The 20,186-nt window shown below is 44.2% G+C and overlaps 1 protein-coding gene across 2 annotated transcripts in view; it reads left to right on the top strand.

Annotated features, from left to right (window-relative positions):
- Positions 1 to 20,186, top strand: part of AHRR (aryl hydrocarbon receptor repressor) — a 564,251-nt gene that overhangs the window by 496,592 nt on the left and 47,473 nt on the right. For both annotated transcript variants that reach the window (XM_083188386.1, XM_083188385.1), the window contains exons 9-10: positions 11,291 to 11,397; positions 16,117 to 16,258. In XM_083188386.1, coding sequence (XP_083044512.1) covers positions 11,291 to 11,397; positions 16,117 to 16,258 — 249 coding nt within the window. The remainder of the gene's footprint in view (positions 1 to 11,290; positions 11,398 to 16,116; positions 16,259 to 20,186) is intronic.

Genomic DNA, 20,186 nt, shown 5'->3' with positions numbered 1-20,186 from the left:
TGCTGCCTACACACATGCTCACACCAGTTGCTGACATTGGTAATGCTGCCTTCCTATACACGTGCCCACACCATTTGCCAACATTATTACACTCACACTTTATTCTGCTGTCCTGGCAGCTCAGCCTCTCGTGTCTCTCTTCAGTCTTGCTCCATCATAGCCCCGCCCCCTATGTCCGTGTAGCCCCGCCCCCTCCGTCAGTGTAGCCCCGCCCCTTTTAGTACGTACTAGAACTGCTGCCCTGATGTTTATGAGCCAGCCTGGAGGGAACTCTGTGCCTCCGGCGCTGCTGCGTGCCCTGCAGTGTGACAGACGCAGCAGCAGCTGGCAGCCTCAGAGACAGCAGGGGATGCAGAGCAGGGACAGTGGCGCCTCTCCTGCCCGGCGCCTACCTGCTTTGCATCCTCTGCTGAGCGGGCAGCGCCGGCCCTGCCTTGAAGTAAAAATAAAATAACTATGCATTCCATGTGATATTCTTGGGTTCCACTAATAAAGGAACACAAATGTATAGAACCCAAATATGGCCGTGTGTTCCACAAATGAATTTGCGTTCCATATAAAAGGAACACAGACTTCCGCAATTACCTATTAAACTGATAGACACTTTTGAATTTTTAGCATATAGGCGCCACTTAATTATATATAGTAGTATCACAGCACTGTATTAAAAGAAAATAAGGTAGCGCTCCGCTAGGAGCGATGTAAAATATGGGAGCACTATGCAGGGCAATTGCCAAAATTTCGGTGCGTTCCACCCACGGAGAGTGGAGCGCAAATCGCGATCACAAGCGTTCCTCCTGTATTACAGAACGCTAACCACATATGCAATATAAAGGCACCTTATGATGGCGGTGCGTTCCATCAAAGGTAAGGTGGAACGCAAACAGGTCAATTATGACTTTTAAGTCATTTGTACTAAGTATAGACATATAAAATATATACATATACAGAAGTAGTGACTATTTCACTCTGGGTATGTAATATAGGTGATATTTCACGAGTGATACTACCAGTGAGGAAGGCCTTATAAAAATATTAAAATAGCACTTAAAAAGCAATATAATAAATTGAAATCAGTATAGAAATCATACTATTTAGATCAGGCTTGTCCAACCTGCGGCCCTCCAGATGTGCTAAAACTACACATCCTAGCATGCCTTGCCACAATTTGGCTATTAGGGAATGCTAGAATGATGGCAATGCATGCTGGGATGTGTAGTTTGAGCACATCTGGAGGGCCGCAGGTTGGACATGCCTGATTTAGATTATGTTTAATTACATTTTTTTTTAAATAAAATAATACTTTTGAAACAGGAAGTGACACCATAGGTCCTTCCCTATAAATATAGATACTGGGGCACCTAGACTTCACTTGCCATTTGGACCTTGAGGAGTACACATGCACTTAGCACTAGAAGGTAATTGAATTGGTCTACTCCAGGGGTTCCCAAACTTTTTTGACTCACGGCACCCCGAAGCATCAGAAATTTTTTCGCGGCACCCCTAGGCTAAAGGTTTCTCATTGAGAAAGTCAGAAACAAATATTAAATTTAAGTAAATACAGTACAATGTGTTTATATCTCATCTTTAGGATCAGTTATGTGGTAATGGACAAAATGTACTTCTGTTTGTCCATAATTTGACTATTATATTGGATATAAATAACTTGAATTGGTCCTGGACCATCAACCCAGGGCACCCCTGCAAGTCCCCCAAGGCACCCCAGGGTGCCACGGCACACAGTTTGGGAACCACTGGTCTACTCTTTTGAACCTAATGGTTGTTTCAAGATTGATCCTTGTTAATCCCTTGATCTCTGTATACTTATTGTTTGTTAGGAGTAGTCTCCTTCTGATTGTCTATCAATTTAAACTCTAAAATGTGGTAATATATATCCACTATTAGAGGTATGTTGAAATTTTAAATCTAAATTTACCTTGTCATCTAGGAAAAACCCTTATATAAAAGTAATAAGGAATAAAATAAATTAATTTGTATCCTTATAGGATTTTAAAAGGATTTTTATTCCAAACTGGGTGATATAGATGCTTATGGAATCATTTATGTGAGCATGAATGAATAACCGCAAAATCCTGTCAATATAACCCATTAGCAAACGGTATGTATAAACATTTTTTAACTTAATGAGTATAAAAATAAAAGACATATAAATGTTAAATATATGTTATAACTTTATTAGGTTTGGAAACAAAATTTACATATAAGGATTCACATCCAAGCTACTAGATTTTAGGAAGGCGTTAAGGAGCTTAGGTAAAAGGTAAAAACATGAAATATAAATAAAAATAATAAAAAATAATACCCATTAATGGTGGCTGTACAGAATGAGTGAGCACTATATAAATGTATAACTTTTATTAACACACATTTAGTTGGGTGTAGTGTTGAAATTCTGCTCTGATATTTGTAGAATTACTAAAAAGACACAAGAGAGTTTACAAATAAACTGAGAAGACGTATCCAGTTTATATCACTTTAACCCCTTCCCGCCGCAGCCTGTTTTTGCCTTCCTGACAGAGCCCTTTTTTTCAAATCTGACAGGTATCACTTAAGTGGGGATAACTTTTTTTTGCTTTTACTTATCCCAGTGATTTTGAGATTGTTTTCTCGTGACACATTGTACTTCAAGTTAGTGGTAAATTTGGGTCGATACAGTCTGTGTTTTTTTGTGAAAAATACCAAAATGTCGTAAAAAAATGGAAAATTTAGCAATTTTCAAAATGTTACATTTTCTGCTTGTGAGACAAATAATCATACCACTCAAAATAGTTAATAACTAACATAGACCATATGTCTACTTTATGTTTCCATCATTATTTCAACATCCTTTTAATTTTTTTGGACACTAGGAGGCTTAAAATATGAATAGCAAATTCTCAAATTTTCAAGAAAATTTCAAACACTGATTTTTTTAGGGACCAGTTCAGTTCTGATGTGACTTTGAGGGACTTGTATGTGAGACACCCCCATAAATGATGCCATTTCAAAAACTGCACCCCTCACAGTATTCAAAACAGCATTTTGGAAGTTTGTTAACCCTTTAGGTGTTTCACAGGAATTAAAACAAAGTGTAGGTGAAATTTCAAAATTTCATTTTTTTTGCAGATTTGCAATTTTAATACATTTTTCTAAGGAACACAGTAGATTTTACTAGAGAAATGTGACTAAAAATTGATTCCCCCAATTCTTTTGTTTTCATAAATATCCTATATGTGGCCCTAGTGTGCACGTTGACCAAACCACAGGCTTCATAATAGAAGGAGCACCTACTTGATTTTGGAGCCTCCTTTTTATGAGATTATTTTTTAGGCACCATGTAGGTTTCTAGGTACCATAAGATGCTAAAAGTTAGGAACCCCCCCACAAGTGACCCCATTTTGCAAACTACACCCCTCAGGGAATTCATCTAGGGGTATAGTGTACATTTCAAACCCCCAGGGGTTTCACCAATTGTGGTACAACTGGGCAGTGAAAATGAAAAATTTATTTTTTTACACAAAAATGCAGTTCTGGCTCCAAATTTTTCATTTTCACAAGGAATGAAGGAGACAAAGCACCCCAAAATCTGTGCCCCAATTTCTCCCGAGTACGGCAATGCCTCACATGTGACCAAAAATACCATTTGGGTGCATGGCAGGACTCAGAAGGGAAGGAGTGATTTTTGGATTTTGCAGCTCAGATTCTGGTGGAATGTTGGTGGGTGCTATGTCGCATTAGCAAGACCCCCGAAGCACCAATACAGTGGAACCCCCCCACAAGTGACCCCATTTTGTAAACTACACCCCTCAGGGAATTCATCTAGGGGTATAGTGTACATTTCAAACCCCCAGGGGTTTCACCAATTTTGATACAACTGGGCTGTGCAAATGAAAAATTACATTTTTTACACAAAAATGCAGTTCTGGCTCCAAATTTGTCATTTTCACAAGGAATGAAGGAGACAAAGCACCCCAAAATCTGTGCCCCAATTTCTCCCGAGTACGACAATGCCTCACCTGTGACCAAAAAATACCATTTGGGTGCATGGCAGGACTCAGAAGGGAAGGAGTGATTTTTGGATTTTGCTGCTCAGATTCTGGTGGAATGTTGGTGGGTGCTAGGTCGCATTAGCAAGACCCCCGAAGCACCAATACAGTGGAACCCCCCCACAAGTGACCCCATTTTGCAAACTACACCCCTCAGGTAAGTCATCTAGGGGTAAAGTGTACATTTCAAACCCCCAGGGGTTTCACCAATTTTGATACAACTGGGCTGTGCAAATGAAAAATTACATTTTTTACACAAAAATGCAGTTCTGGCTCCAAATTTGTCATTTTCACAAGGAATGAAGGAGACAAAGCACCCCAAAATCTGTGCCCCAATTTCTCCCGAGTACGGCAATGCCTCACATGTGACCAAAAAATACCATTTGGGTGCATGGCAGGACTCAGAAGGGAAGGAGTGATTTTTGGATTTTGCAGCTCAGATTCTGGTGGAATGTTGGTGGGTGCTATGTCGCATTAGCAAGACCCCCGAAGCACCAATACAGTGGAACCCCCCCACAAGTGACCCCATTTTGCAAACTACACCCCTCAGGGAATTCATCTAGGGGTATAGTGTACATTTCAAACCCCCAGGGGTTTCACCAATTTTGATACAACTGGGCTGTGCAAATGAAAAATTACATTTTTTACACAAAAATGCAGTTCTGGCTCCAAATTTTTCATTTTCACAAGGAATGAAGGAGACAAAGCACCCCAAAATCTGTGCCCCAATTTCTCCCGAGTACGACAATGCCTCACATGTGACCAAAAAATACCATTTGGGTGTATGGCAGGACTCAGAAGGGAAGGAGTGATTTTTGGATTTTGCAGCTCAGATTCTGGTGGAATGTTGGTGGGTGCTATGTCGCATTAGCAAGACCCCCGAAGCACCAATACAGTGGAACCCCCCCACAAGTGACCCCATTTTGCAAACTACACCCCTCAGGGAATTCATCTAGGGGTATAGTGTACATTTCAAACCCCCAGGGGTTTCACCAATTTTGATACAACTGGGCTGTGCAAATGAAAAATTACATTTTTTACACAAAAATGCAGTTCTGGCTCCAAATTTGTCATTTTCACAAGGAATGAAGGAGACAAAGCACCCCAAAATCTGTGCCCCAATTTCTCCCGAGTACGGCAATGCCTCACATGTGACCAAAAAATACCATTTGGGTGCATGGCAGGACTCAGAAGGGAAGGAGTGATTTTTGGATTTTGCAGCTCAGATTCTGGTGGAATGTTGGTGGGTGCTATGTCGCATTAGCAAGACCCCCAAAGCACCAATACAGTGGAACCCCCCACAAGTGACCCCATTTTGCAAACTACACCCCTCAGGGAATTAATCTAGGGGTATAGTGTACATTTCAAACCCCCAGGGGTTTCACCAATTTTGATACAACTGGGCTGTGCAAATGAAAAATTACATTTTTTACACAAAAATGCAGTTCTGGCTCCAAATTTTTCATTTTCACAAGGAATGAAGGAGACAAAGCACCCCAAAATCTGTGCCCCAATTTCTCCCGAGTACGGCAATGCCTCACATGTGACCAAAAAATACCATTTGGGTGCATGGCAGGACTCAGAAGGGAAGGAGTGATTTTTGGATTTTGCAGCTCAGATTCTGGTGGAATGTTGGTGGGTGCTATGTCGCATTAGCAAGACCCCCGAAGCACCAATACAGTGGAACCCCCCCACAAGTGACCCCATTTTGCAAACTACACCCCTCAGGGAATTCATCTAGGGGTATAGTGTACATTTCAAACCCCCAGGGGTTTCACCAATTTTGATACAACTGGGCTGTGCAAATGAAAAATTACATTTTTTACACAAAAATGCAGTTCTGGCTCCAAATTTTTCATTTTCACAAGGAATGAAGGAGACAAAGCACCCCAAAATCCGTGCCCCAATTTCTCCCGAGTACGACAATGCCTCATGTGTGACCAAAAAATGGCAGGACTCAGAAGGGAAGGAGTGATATTTGGATTTTGCAGCACAGATTCTGGTGGAATGTTGGTGGGTGCTATGTCGCATTAGCAAGACCCCCGAAGCACCAATACAGTGGAACCCCCCCACAAGTGACCCCATTTTGCAAACTACACCCCTCAGGGAATTCATCTAGGGGTATAGTGTACATTTCAAACCCCCAGGGGTTTCACCAATTTTGATACAACTGGGCTGTGCAAATGAAAAATTACATTTTTTACACAAAAATGCAGTTCTGGCTCCAAATTTGTCATTTTCACAAGGAATGAAGGAGACAAAGCACCCCAAAATCTGTGCCCCAATTTCTCCCAAGTACGGCAATGCCTCATATGTGACCAAAAAATACCAGTTGGGTGCATGGCAGGACTCAGAAGGGAAGGAGTGATTTTTGGATTTTGCAGCTCAGATTCTGGTGGAATGAATGGTGGGTGCTATGTGGCATTAGCAAGACCCCCGAAGCACGGTGAAATGATGAACCTAATAATCCATAGATGTGTGGTATATTTTAAAACACTCCTTTATACATAGGCCGGGTTTGTCGGGGCAAGTTTCACAGTGGGAAATAGTATCCTTTCTTATTCCCTTTTTATAGCAAACTTTGCACCTTTTTTGTGTCCTGCCCTTTCTTGCAGTGGAGGGGATTTCGTTAGGAAAATGCTGCCCTGGTACAATACGGGGGCCAGTACTAGAAGTTCTGGGGCCCTCTGCCTGCTGGTTCCCAAATATTAGGCCCTTTATGACTTCCTCTTGAAAGTGCATAAATGTCCCCCTCTGGCTGGTAGAATGGAATAGCACGTAAGCGTTATACAGTGCCATCTGGATGATATACACGGCCAGCTTCTTGTACCAGATTTTTGTTTTCCGCAGGGGACTGTACGGCTTCAGTACCTGATCTGAAAGATCCACTCCGCCCATGTACTTATTGTAATCTAGGATACAATTAGGTTTTGAGGTGTGGGTACTGGTACCTCGTACAGGGATGGAGGTGGTACTGTCTCCATGAATTGTTGTCAGTATAAGGACATCCCTCTTGTCCTTATATTTGACCAACAACATATTTTCGGTGCATATTCCCCTGCTTTCACCCCTTCTCAGTACTTGGGCAATGTGCGTTTTTGGGAGGCCTCTTTGGTTCTTGCGCACAGTACCGCAAGCTGCTGTACCTCTTGAACCAAGGGCCTTAAACAGGGGGATGCTAGTGTAAAAGTTATCCACATAGAGGTGATAATCTTTATCCAGGAAGGGGTGCACTAAATCCCAGACAATTTTTCCACTAACACCTACGAGGGAGGGGGGGCATTCTGGCGGTTCAATTCTTGAATCCTTCCCTTCATATACCCTAAACCTGTGGGTGTACCCTGAGGTGCTTTCACACAGTTTATACATTTTTATGCCATACCTTGCCCTCTTACTGGGAAGGTACTGGCGGAATTTAACCCTTCCTTTAAAATGTATAAGGGACTCGTCGATACAAATAAATTTTTCAGGGATGTACATCTCTGCAAATTTGGCACTGAAATGATCAATGACCGGCCTGACTTTGAATAGCCGGTCAAAGGTGGGATCATCTCTGGGTGGGCACTGTGCATTATCGGTGTAATGTAAAAATTTAAGGATTATCTCAAAACGAGTCCGAGTCATGGCCATACGGTAAAGTGGGGTGCTGTACAGAACATCTGTACTCCAATATTGCCTAATTTCTGGCTTTTTTACTATGCCCATATGTAACACCAGACCCCAAAACGTCATCATCTCTACTGCATCTACAGGGGTCCACCTAGCAAATGATGACGTGGGGTTTTGAGCAATAAACTGCTGGGCATATAAATTACTTTGGTCCACCATTAAATTTATAAAATCATCAGAGAAAAATAATTTGAAAAAGTCAATTTCTCTGAGACCTGTTGAATCAAATTGGATTCCTGGGATGGCCAAAAACTCAGGAACCTGGGGCTCAAAATTGTCTGGTGGTGGGGTCCATACGGGATCAATCATTTGGGGGGGGGTCTCAGCTGCTCTACGGGGGCGTCTTTGAGGGGGTCCCTCATCACTAGAGGAGGAAGAGGAGCTTAAGACGAATCCTTCAAATTCCCCGCTTGCATCAATGGCTGTGTCAGAGTCAGAGGCAAGCATGGCATATGCCTCCTCCGCTGAATACATTCTTCTGGATGACTGGGATGACATTTGGGATGACATTTGGGATGCCATTTTTATTTTTGTGTTTCAGTAAGTGTAATGTTTCAACACGTGTATAGTGTTGGGGGGGTACAAACTTTATTTCAACACGGGGGGTATGTAGTGTGTAGTGTGTATGTAGTGCAGAAAAAAAAATACTTTATACAGGAATTTGATCCCAATAAAAAAAAAAAAAATTGAAGGGGTTAAAAAAAAAAAAAAAGGTCCTGCGCCAAAAATTGAGCACAGATGTTGGTCAGTAACGTCTGTCACTGCCAGCGCTCAAAGGCAACAGGTGTAAAAACAATTTAAAAAAAAAATACCACAGCACTCTCCAAAAAAAAAACAATTTAAAAAAACTGCAGAAAAAAAATGATATCAACCCTGTGCCAAAAATGCTGTTCAGTGATGTACGTCACTGATCAGCGGCCACAGGACACGCACAAAAGCAACGTGGGTGTAATAAACCACAGCACTCTCCAAAAAAAAAAAAAAACTGCAGAAAAAAAATGATATCAACCCTGTGCCAAAAATGCTGTTCAGTGATGTACGTCACTGATCAGCGGCCACAGGACACCCACAAAAGCACCCACAAAAGCAACGTGGGTGTAAAAACAAAACCCCACTGCAATCCCCCCCCCCCCCAAAAAAAAAACTGCAGATCAGTGATGCAGTGATGCGACACTGATTAGCAGTGAGGGGCAGCAGGCAGACAACTGTGGGTGCAACCTGACAGGGTATATATAAAAAAAAAAACCCTGGACCCCCAAAAAGTTGCTGATCAGTTAATTAATTTAAACTGATCAGCACAAAAGGGGGGGCAGCAGTCAGTTGCACAGGCAGCACAACCTTTGGTGCAACTGACAGGTATATATATATATATATATATATATATATATATATATATATATATATATATATATATATATATATATAAAAAAAAAAAAGTTGCTGATCAGCACAGATATACTGATCAGCACAAAAGGGGTGCAGCAGACACAAAATATAGCACTCTCTATCACTCTCTATCACTCTCTGTCACTCTCTGTCACTATCTCTCACTATCTCTCACAATCTGTGACTCTATGACACTGCAGCAGCAGGACACAGGAAGTCACAAGATCCAGGAAGCATCCAACTGCTGGCAGCACGCTACCAGCGGTGATCAGGTAAGTATCAGGCAAGGTTCAGGTATGTATATCACGACAGAGTGGCCGGTGACCGCTCTGCACGCAATTCCAGACCGGAATGGCGTCTGCAGCGCAGTCACCGTTAGTTTAAATGGCGCGCCTTGGCTGTGATTGGTCCGTCGGTCCGACGGGCCAATCACAGCCTTGGGGGCAGGTGGGGTGAGGTGTCGTCGTCACCGATGACCCCCTCATGCCCCCTCACACCCGGCGGTGATTGACACCTGTGTTACCGAGCGTCTGATTCGCCGGTAACACAGGAAAACGCTGCGAATGGCTGTTCACATTGAACAGCCAATCACAGCGATTGCCGATGGGGGGGCGGCATCGCCGCCCCCCCTGGGCATGCAGAGACATGTCTGCTGTCAGGGACAGCAGACATCGTCCCTCTGTCACTGCGTCTCGAGACGCAGTGGCACTTTGAAGTCATAACGTATATATACGTCATGTGTCAGGAAGTACATCCCGGCCATGACGTATATATACGTCAAATGTCGGGAAGGGGTTAAAGACTCTTCCAGGTATGACATCAATCTCCATCGGAGAAATAACAGATTTCTATATACTTCAATGTTAAAATGTCTCCATCCCCTAAGAAAAAATCTATTTATCTTTGACCAGTTCCTTTTGATACAATAATAACAATTTGTTACGAATATGATTGTCCTTGAGCCTCTGTTCCTTATTCCATCTGTCCCTGTTAGTACACATTATTGTTTACTTACAATTGTTTTTATTATTGTTAATTGTTTGTATATTAATGTTTTTCCCTGTTATGGTATTGTACCTTTTTTAGATTATTTCAAAATATTTGGCACACCCCTGATGAAGTCTCTTGAAGGAGACGAAACGCATCGTTTTTTTTTTAGATCATCCATAATCAAAGGATAATACCAAAGACAAGAATTAACTGCAAAAAAGTTTGTTTTTTTTGTTTGTGTCAATAAATGTATTTTACATGAAAGAAAAATCTTAGTGTGTACAAATTGGACAAATAAGGATTGGGAAAAACAGAAATTAGTTCAACTCTAAATTTATGTAAGGGCGCCATATAACACTATTGTAGGGTGTTTTGGATTGTGGGGGTTCTACTAGTAGAGGACCAAGTGTTACAGGCGACCGAGAGTCGGCATTTAGCGCAATTATAGAGATTTTGTGTGATATATATATATTCAGAGGACACGCCCACTTTGCTATATAGCCCACTTTACAAGGACATCCAGCCCGGCGCCCCCGCCCATCTCCGCCCCCCCACGCCGCCATGGGTCCATGCACCCGGCGAACTAAGAAAGCTACCCGCATGCACAGGCGCGCAACATCGGTACTGCATACGAATGTATGCAGGACCGATGTGATCTGAATAAGGCCCATTATCTCTTACCATATAAAAGTGTGCCTCCCAAAAGGAATCATTTCTGTGAATGGCTGCCCACCTCCTGTGGTCAGCTGTTTCCTTGTCCTGAGTATATTAGTACTTGATTCCTGGCGGCACCTCCAACATTACTTAACTATTGTATATTGTTATCCTCTTCTGTGCACTATTGTATATTGTTAACAATATTATTTGTTACGTTGGTTTTTCAATACTACTTGTATGTTTTCTTGTCCTGTGCATGACACTATTCTCTTTTGCTACTTCATGAAAACTGGACAGCACGTCTCTAATTGCCATATTACTAATTTGGAAAAAGTTACAGTGTAGGGCAACATCATCATAAAATACCGCTCTAAATTTATCTATATATTGCCAACCACATAAAAGCTTTTTAAAAACTTGTCAATGCAATATGTACCTTTCATACACAGCCCTCATTTTTTGTCTAATACGCCACCTTCATGGTAATGTTTAACCTCAGGGTCCTGTTAGTTACCTGATGATTTTACTTATATTTCCTACAGAGCAAAACCTTTCCCAGGTATGAGTGATGGGGACAACAATGGAAGGAATGGCCATCAAGGGACATGCTACCCAAATATGTCGCACAACACAGAAAATCAGATAAAGTGTAGGTATCAGGTCAATCTTAAATATTACAATGGACCTGTGCAATTCAAGAACACATTTGCTGAAATTATATTGTGGTGTATGTTCCTTTATTTTGCTGACTTGTGTCCCAATCCATACATGCTTGCACAGGACAAAAAGCATATGTGTATGAAAGTTGTTCTGCATACAAAATGCACTTTTTTATCTGAACATTACATTTTTATTTGAAATCATGCTACTTCCTCATCTTTGCGGTCACAGCTTACGCTACGGAAGTTACTTAGCGTAACCTGTACCACACTGGGTCCACGCCATCCTCCTGTGTCCATGCCACCATCTTTTAACTTTAGTAAAGTTGTGGCAAGCGGAGCGAGCCACTGAGCCCGAAGTGTGGCGAGCAAAGCCAGGGGACGATGATGCTATTCTCAAAGCGGCTAAAGTAACTTGCGTAAGCTGTGGCTGCAAAGATGAGAAGGTACCAAAATTATATTATGGCAATCGAGGGGTACAAAATAAAAAATACCCTTTTAAACGTTATAATTTATGGGGGGGGAGGTTTTTTTTAAATTGATTTATAACAAACTACCTGGTGAATTATAAACAGAAATTGTATTCTAAATGTTTTACAATATATACAATACATGATAGATTATTCTGGATTTGTGTTATACAAATTGCTAAACATTATATTATTGTACATACATAGATTATTAGTTACATCAATGTCTAGTAGTGTATGTCAGTCTGCTAGATCTGTTTATAGAATACAGACTTTCCAAGATGATCGAAGATGATCCCAAAAAGTAAATCAATGTGTTGTTTATTTAGGGAATGCATGATAAAGACATATTCATGTTATATAAAGTAGGTTAAAAATTACATAGCATATACTTCTACAGTATTTTTCTTACAAAGTCAAAAAGTTCTGACATCGGAATAAATCTCTGTTAGCCCAGATTGACGTTAATTAAGGCAGGAAGGAACACTGTTCATTAGTATGCATGGTGTTGCTATATTTCTAGGTTTGATGTGCAGCACAGCAAACCTAGCATTGTCACATGTGACCGTGGGACCGTGCATATCACTGGTACTTACTGAGTGGCATAGGCGATATGCTAGTCCAATCCACCGGATGGCATAACGCTCAGAATGTACTCATCTTAACTGTAATTGTTAATGTCCAGGCGCATATTCTCGCCACGCTTCAGGTTTGCGCTTCGCCTTTACGTTGATAGTGAGGGTGGCGTGGGGGTGCATTTAACATTGTAAGCACCCATCAGGGTGCTATTACAATTAAAAAAACGCATTGCATGCATCGCATGCGGCTATATGGAATGCGATGCAATGCGATCAGATGCTGTAAGATGGACATTGAGGGCGCCGTGCTAGGAAACAAGTACCAATTTTTTCTTTACACATTCGCCAGCAGGGGGCCGGGAGCGGGAGCCACTTATTAATATTCATATATTCACTGCACACTGGTCCCGATCATTAAATGTGCAGGATCGGGACCAGTGAGTGCAGCGCCTCCCTATCGCCTCCCTACGAATAAGCAACATAATCTGTCTTAAGGCGCCCATAGACGGTCCGTTCCCGGACCGTCCGTTTAGTACTATGCGATGCGCGCTCCCGCGCATCACATAGTACGGTACAAAAAGTATGTGCTGCACATACTTTTTGTACTAGCTATACATCGCATCGGATCGCATTGCATGCACACCGCATGCAATAGGCATGCGATCCGATGCGATGCATGCTAATTAAGATCCGAACGGATCCGTTTAACGGACCGTGTATGGGTACCTTAAAAAATATCAGAACATACTATACAACTAGGGATAAGCTACTATAAACATAGGTTGAACTAGATGGACGCAAGTCTTTATTCAGCCTCACCTACTATGTAACTATGAAACTATGGGCCTTATTCTGGTCTGTGCGTACTTTCCCGCACTCTTTCGGATGGCGTTTTTTAGCCGTCTGCGCATGCGTGTGCAACGCTATGCGCATGTGCCACGCAAGGTCTCCGTACTTGTTCTCACTAATACCGTACAGAAATGTGCACTGCATTCACTCGTGAAATATGGGTGTATTATGGGCGTCATTCGGAACTACACAGGGGCGTAGTTTCAAAGTGGGCTAAACTGGGCGTAAACATGGGCGTACACGAGGGAGTGCACTAATTCTGGTACGCATACATTCGGACAGCACACCGAATGCACGCGAACAAAAAGGCAGGAAACATGCAGTCTTCATAAGCAAGTATTGCTTTGCGGACACCACTCGGTCATGCGCTAGGCATTCAGAACGCCCAATCAGTACGGGCGCACCTCAACCAATTTCAGCTGAACACAATACAATCCACTCCTGTACTCATTACTCATTAATTACACTCTTGTCATTGCTTGAATTTGAACCATTGCCGCTTAAATGGACCATTACTAAACACACAAATATATGCTGCATTTTTGACACACATTTACACTGCAAGCAATGGACAGAACTTCCTATCATATATATATATATATATATATATATATATATATATAAATATACATTGCGTACGGGCAGGTTCCCGTCCGTTCTAACGCGGTAAGACCGTGCATACGCTGTAAGACCGTGCAGAATATGTGTGTGTCCACCGCACACGCAAAGGTTTGGATGTCGTCCGTAAACACGCCCTCTTCTTAAAGAGTGAGTCCGTCCGAATGCGGAGGACCGGTGGGCGTTTTTTCGTACGATGTCCGCACAGCGTGGCGTGCGGACCTCTCCGAAATAAATCGGAAATATACACACCAACCAGAATGAGGGCCTATGACACGCCTTCCTAATGGTTGCTGTGCAACATTCTACCACCAACTATAGTCTCCCTAAAAACTAGTTTTCAAATGTAGGCAAGTATGTTACAATCTTGCATTGGTCTGATGTGTTTTTGAGTCTAAGCAGGTTTTGCGATGTGAAAGCAGTATAAGTTGGTGGTATATTATAAGGGCAGAAAATGTATATAAACTTAACTTCTCTCTATCTAAATTCATACAGTATATGGGGACCTAGGTGGCCTCCAGACCCCAAGCCATCTATTTCATATATACATAGCACCATTTCTACTCACTATCATTGGGCACTGAGCTGCCCAAATAAAAGTGCATTATTTGCTATGATATTGGGTGGCCACTATGTATTCACTGTGGATGTGTGGGGTTACATCCATACTCCCACACATGGGGCCTTATTCTAGTTCACTCTTTCTGACAAAATCCTTCTTAGATGGACAAAACCATGTGCACTGCAGGGGGGCAGATGTAAAATGTGCAGAGAGAATTAGATTTGGGTGAGTTTTTTCGTTTCTGTGCCGGGTAAATATTGGCTGCTTTATTTTTATACTGCAATATAGATCTCACTTTGAAGTAAAACCCCACCCAAATATAATTCTCTCTGCACAAGTTACATCTGCCCCACCTGCAGTACACATGGTTTTGTCCATCTAAGAAGGATTTTGTCAGAAAGAGTGAACTAGAATAACGCCCATGGCTACACCCTGCAACCACAATCCCCCAATCACAATAATTGTTTTCCGTATCCACCCCTGTCACTGTGTGACCACATCAGGTTGAGTGTCGTTGATGCAGCCGAAGTTCTGAGTGTTGTTGACGTGACATCGTTGCATGATTCCCTCTATTGCCTGGGCATGTGCCAAGCAGACTCTGACACTCTGTCCGAGTCTACATGTGCGGATCTCAGGGAATGTGATTTCTGGGGCACAGACATAGAGGGGAGAATAGTCTAAAGCAGTGGTTCCCAACCTAGGGTACTAGTACCCCTGGGGGTACTCTGCAGACCAGTTGGGGGTACTTGAAAATAATATTGGTAATGGCGGACGATGAAAAGGTCTTTTGATGGCTGAAGAAGACCCATTGCCATAGAGACAAACCATGTTGTGTCATATGCCTGACCAGCAATCCACTGGGAGCTTCCCATGCTGCCCTCAGACATCAGCAGTCATCTGCCCAGCACTGACAAAGGTGGAGGAAGCAGCGTCATTAATCCTACCGGTGTTAGCTGGAATCCTGGATAATACACAACCAGTGTCTAGACACAGAAGGGCATGATTCCTTGCTGTATACTACTCCTCCGCTCCTCCTAAATATAAGGACCATGCATAAGGATCCGCATACCGCTAAGTACTGTCCATATTTCAAAATGAGAGGAGGGGGTACTTACCAATGAAAAGCCTAATCAAGGGGTACGGGAGAGAAAAAAGGTTGGGAACCACTGGTCTATAGGTACAGGGTGTGCAGTGTAAGCCCTCCTGATATAGTTATAGATACAGCCATGCAAATATATGGCAGTCATCATTACCATCATGATGATACCTGTCATGTATATGACCTTTTTACTTATACAGTATCTATAAATAAATGCATATGTTTCAAAACCTATATGCCCCCTTCACACAGTAAGTTACTAACCCTATGATAAACAAGACTCTATGGGAATAACAAGTGTGGCAACCATTTCATAAAAATGATATGGTCGGAGCAGTATTTTTGCATCTACATAGTATATACAGTTTTAATAAGAGACCTAATCTTATAGTCCATTCGCTAAAATGTGTGTGAAATCTCTGTAAACGACATGTGTAATTACGTTATTGAATAGGATTGTTCACAAATTCATGCATTGCTAATCCCCAAAGCTGACCAATGATTGACAAATTAATCTTTTCAATCCTCAATAGCAATGAATTCAGATGATGGTGGAATTTCATTGTTGAAAGTGAGAACAAATGAGGAGCAATGGGTTTGGGTTGAGGCAAACACCCCACTTCTATACAGGAATGGATACTCAGACTATGTCATAGTCCCAAAACAAGCCCAAAGGTAAGGAAATCTAAAGCTATTACTGTTTTCTGTTTATAAATTGGGCATAATTATCACAATATGCATTAAATATGTGATTGTGGAATGAAACTTTTGGACCAATAAACTCGCTATCGGGTATCCCCAGGTCCACACTTTATAATTCACCATAAACCTTAACTTAACTTAACTAAACTTATCTAATAAAAAAGACACGGACACAAAGTGCTGGCGTTTCAAAATGAATGTCAAATTTATTTTGACAATTAACTATAACTATAAATGGTGGCGGCACCAAAGAACGGTCACTATAGGAAAGTGGGGGTTAAAGATGTCTACCATACACACCATCGCTGGTGATCACTCTCCCTGGTCATCCACCCGGGCTGGTGGTGGCCATCCCCCGGACAGAAGCATGGCCCATGACCATCGATGTCAAGGGAGAGCGCCACCCCACTATCTACACACAGAGATATTACAAGGATGACCGTTCTTTACCGCCGCCGAAGAGAGAAAATAGGGAAGGGTGGGTGGGGCTTTTCCGGACAGAGGAAGCTTCACATCTAGCATGTGACTTTTCTTACACTGTCTAAAACCCTCCCACTACTCTGATAGGCCTTGTGCCCATCCTGATTAGAATATCACATGACCTTTCAAGTGTAACCTGGAGAACCCATCAGCGGTTTATGCTCTCTCACTGCTTACTCAGCATTCGTGATTCTTAAACTCGCTATCGGGTATCCCCAGGTCCACACTTTACAATTCACCATAAACCTTAACTTAACTTAACAACTTAACTTATCTAATAAAAAAAGACACGGACACAAAGTGCTGGCAATTCAAAATGAATGTCAAATTTATTTTGACAATTAACTATAAATGGTGGCGGCACCAAAGAACGGTCACTATAGGAAAGTGGGGGTTAACGATGTCTACCATACACACCATCGCTGATGATCACTCTCCCTGGTCATCCACCCGGGCTGGTGGTGGCCATCCCCCGGACAGAAGCATGGCCCATGACCATCAATGTCAAGGGAGAGCGCCACCTCACTATCTACACACACAGAGATCTTACAAGGATGACCGTTCTTTACCGCCACAGCTAGGCCCTACGCCGCAGCACCGCCACCAACTAACAAAACGCTCAGCACTGTGTGTCCAACCAGTCAAAGACATCGCCTAAAAACAGAGCCACGCCCTCCGGGCTCAAATGAACACCATCGCTTCTGTACAGCGCACTCCGCTGAAAGCCGATGGCATCATGGAAAATAACACCCCCGCCATTGGTCAGCAGATACTTCTCAACTGCAGCGTTCACCTTCTTCCATGAACGCTCCAGGCGGGGGCAGGATACAGCATTCCTCCAGACTCTCCTGGATATAATGGAGGACCACAACAACCGACATGTTGGCAAACACTGCGCGATGATATGGAGGTCCCGGACAATCACAGAGCGTAGCTCAAGAGCAGATACCCACCATAAATCATTACCACCCAGGTGGAATATAATGATTCTCAGGACCCCAAACCTCCGCAGGACTCGAATCAGCCCAGCCTGCAGTCCACTCCATTTCATTCCTCTCTCACCCAGCCACCTAACCTCCCCAGCCTGATGGAACACACATACATCAGAGGCGATGTTCGCCTGCGAGGCCCAAAAAACAAAAGAATGGCCCATCATCCACATGGACTTTACATTCTGTCGACCTGAAATATGTATAGAGAGGTTAGGGAGCTGTCGACAAACTGACACACCGCACACAAGCACCACATATGTTAGAAGAGAGGAAGGAAAAACCGTGGCGACCAGCTCTTGAGGCACAAAACACACCGCCTGGAGTAAACTAACAAGTACGCCATGCCAGATTGTAATTAAGCCGAATTGTGCCCCCAGGCGGATGCGAAAACACACCTCAAGGCCCCCACGGGAGTTGGTGAGCGCTTATGCGTCCAGTCGGCCATGGTGAAAAGTGACAGATAGAGTAGGCCGAATGTACCTTCGGAATGCTGCCGAGCGCCATCGACCCAGAGACTGAATCTCTGCATCGGAGCGGCCCTCCGCAGCCGCCGAGGTAGCGGCCCCAATCCGAAAGGAATGCGACCCAAATTCCTTTGGATCGAGACCCGTGGCCTCCAGCGCCCGCCCTAAGACGTGACAAAACTGGTACTTGGTGAGCGGCAACCCATCCTCATGCATCAGCCATGCGCCAGGTAGGTCTGGGCGCACCTGAGCGAAGGCCGAGACCAACGCCACGGGGCACGCCCCGTCCACCGTGCACGGGAGCAAGGACAGCCACCGCCCCCTGCCAGCCTGGTCCATCTTAGAACATCGCAGGTGACATAGCACAGAGTCAGCTTGGACCACCAGGTCATCCACGGCCAGTGGTGAGGGCATTCGTTTTGACGGAGCCACCAGCTCCCCTATCCTGAAGGCCCCGTGATAGGCCATCACATACGCCGTACGGAACAAAAGGACCTCATAAGAAGGCCAGCAAATGTCCCCCAGGGCACCCAGCAATGCTGGAAGCAACGACATATCAATAGGGCGCCTGCAGTCCGGGAGAGCCGGCGAAGTTCACCGCCATCCTCGCACCGCCCTGGACACCAAGAATGACCGGGACGGGTCCGCCCTACCCTGCAAAGAGGAGAAAAAAGACACCCCTGCCAAAGTCCTGCGCATGGAGGCGACAGAGCGACCAATGGAGTACAAACTCCAAACAAAGGCCACCATGGCCGCTTCAGGTGTCTTACCTGTCTGTGGGGCGGACAGCCGTAACTGCTCCCACTCGTGCCATCCTGCCTGATAGCAATGGAGCGTCCTTGGTGCGATAGCCCGCATGGCTAGCCCCTCCATTTCGGCCTGATCATCTGCCAAATATAAGAGGGACAATGCTCACCAACAAAGGAGGCATCGGGTGCCAGGGCCCGGAACTTATCCCAGTCGGCCCTGGACAATGCGTCTGCCACGTAGTTCTCCACCCCGGGAACATGTTGTGCCACAAACTGTATATTAAACAGCAGGCATCTTAGAACAAGACGCGCAAGCAGGCGAACCACCGGCATGGAGGCTGAACCTTGCCGGTTAACCGCGTGCACCACACCCAAGTTGTCGCACCAGAATTTAATACTGGAGTCGCGTAGCCTGTCACCCCAGAGCTCCAATGCGACTATGATGGGGAACAACTCCAGCAGCAACAAGTTTTTGGTGAGGCCCTCCGTCACCCATTCCACAGGCCACGGCGCGGCGCACCATGACCCGTGCAAGAAGGCTCCGAAGCCCACCCCACCGGCCGCGTCGGTATACAATTGCAACTGCGCGTTGGTGCGGGGGGTGTCGGCCAAAGAAGGACCCCGTTGAACTGTTCCAGGAATGAAAGCCAAATGCGTAAGTCCCTCTTTATCTCAGCTCATGACAGTATAAAACCGCACCGCTGGGAATCAGCTGGGCCCACACACAGGAAATAGTGGGCTACCCCCCTTTCCCCTGAACCCGACACAACGCACAATGCAAAAAGCTGCTAAAATGCTCAAAATAGTCGCAGGAAATCGAGCAGCCCATAGGCAAACACCTGTCCACATAAAAGCCAAGTGGGAAGGCGAAAGCCCATGAACCGAAACGATTCCGGGGGGAGGGGGAGCAAGCGAAATGCCGACTCAATGTCAACCTTCACCAACAGCGCCCCACGGCAGTGGCCGCGCACTATCCCTAGCGCCTGTTCGAAAGACTGATACCGCACGTGGCACAAGTCTTCAGGGATGGCATCGTTCACCGAGCTGCCCGGAGGGTGGGACAAGTGTTGGATAAGCCTAAACTTGCTGGTAGCCTTCTTGGGGACCACCCCGACTGGGTAGAGCACCAAATTCTCAATAGGGGGTGACGGGAAAGGACCAACCATCCTACCCATGCTCACCTCCTTGGCCAACTTCTCTAACACGACCCCCGGCA

Source organism: Crinia signifera, chromosome 5, assembly GCF_055691185.1.
Source record: "Crinia signifera chromosome 5, ASM5569118v1, whole genome shotgun sequence".
Classification (NCBI taxonomy): domain Eukaryota; kingdom Metazoa; phylum Chordata; class Amphibia; order Anura; family Myobatrachidae; genus Crinia; species Crinia signifera.
The sequence above is the reverse complement of the archived record's forward strand: the minus strand, read 5'-3'. Positions and strand labels throughout refer to the sequence as shown.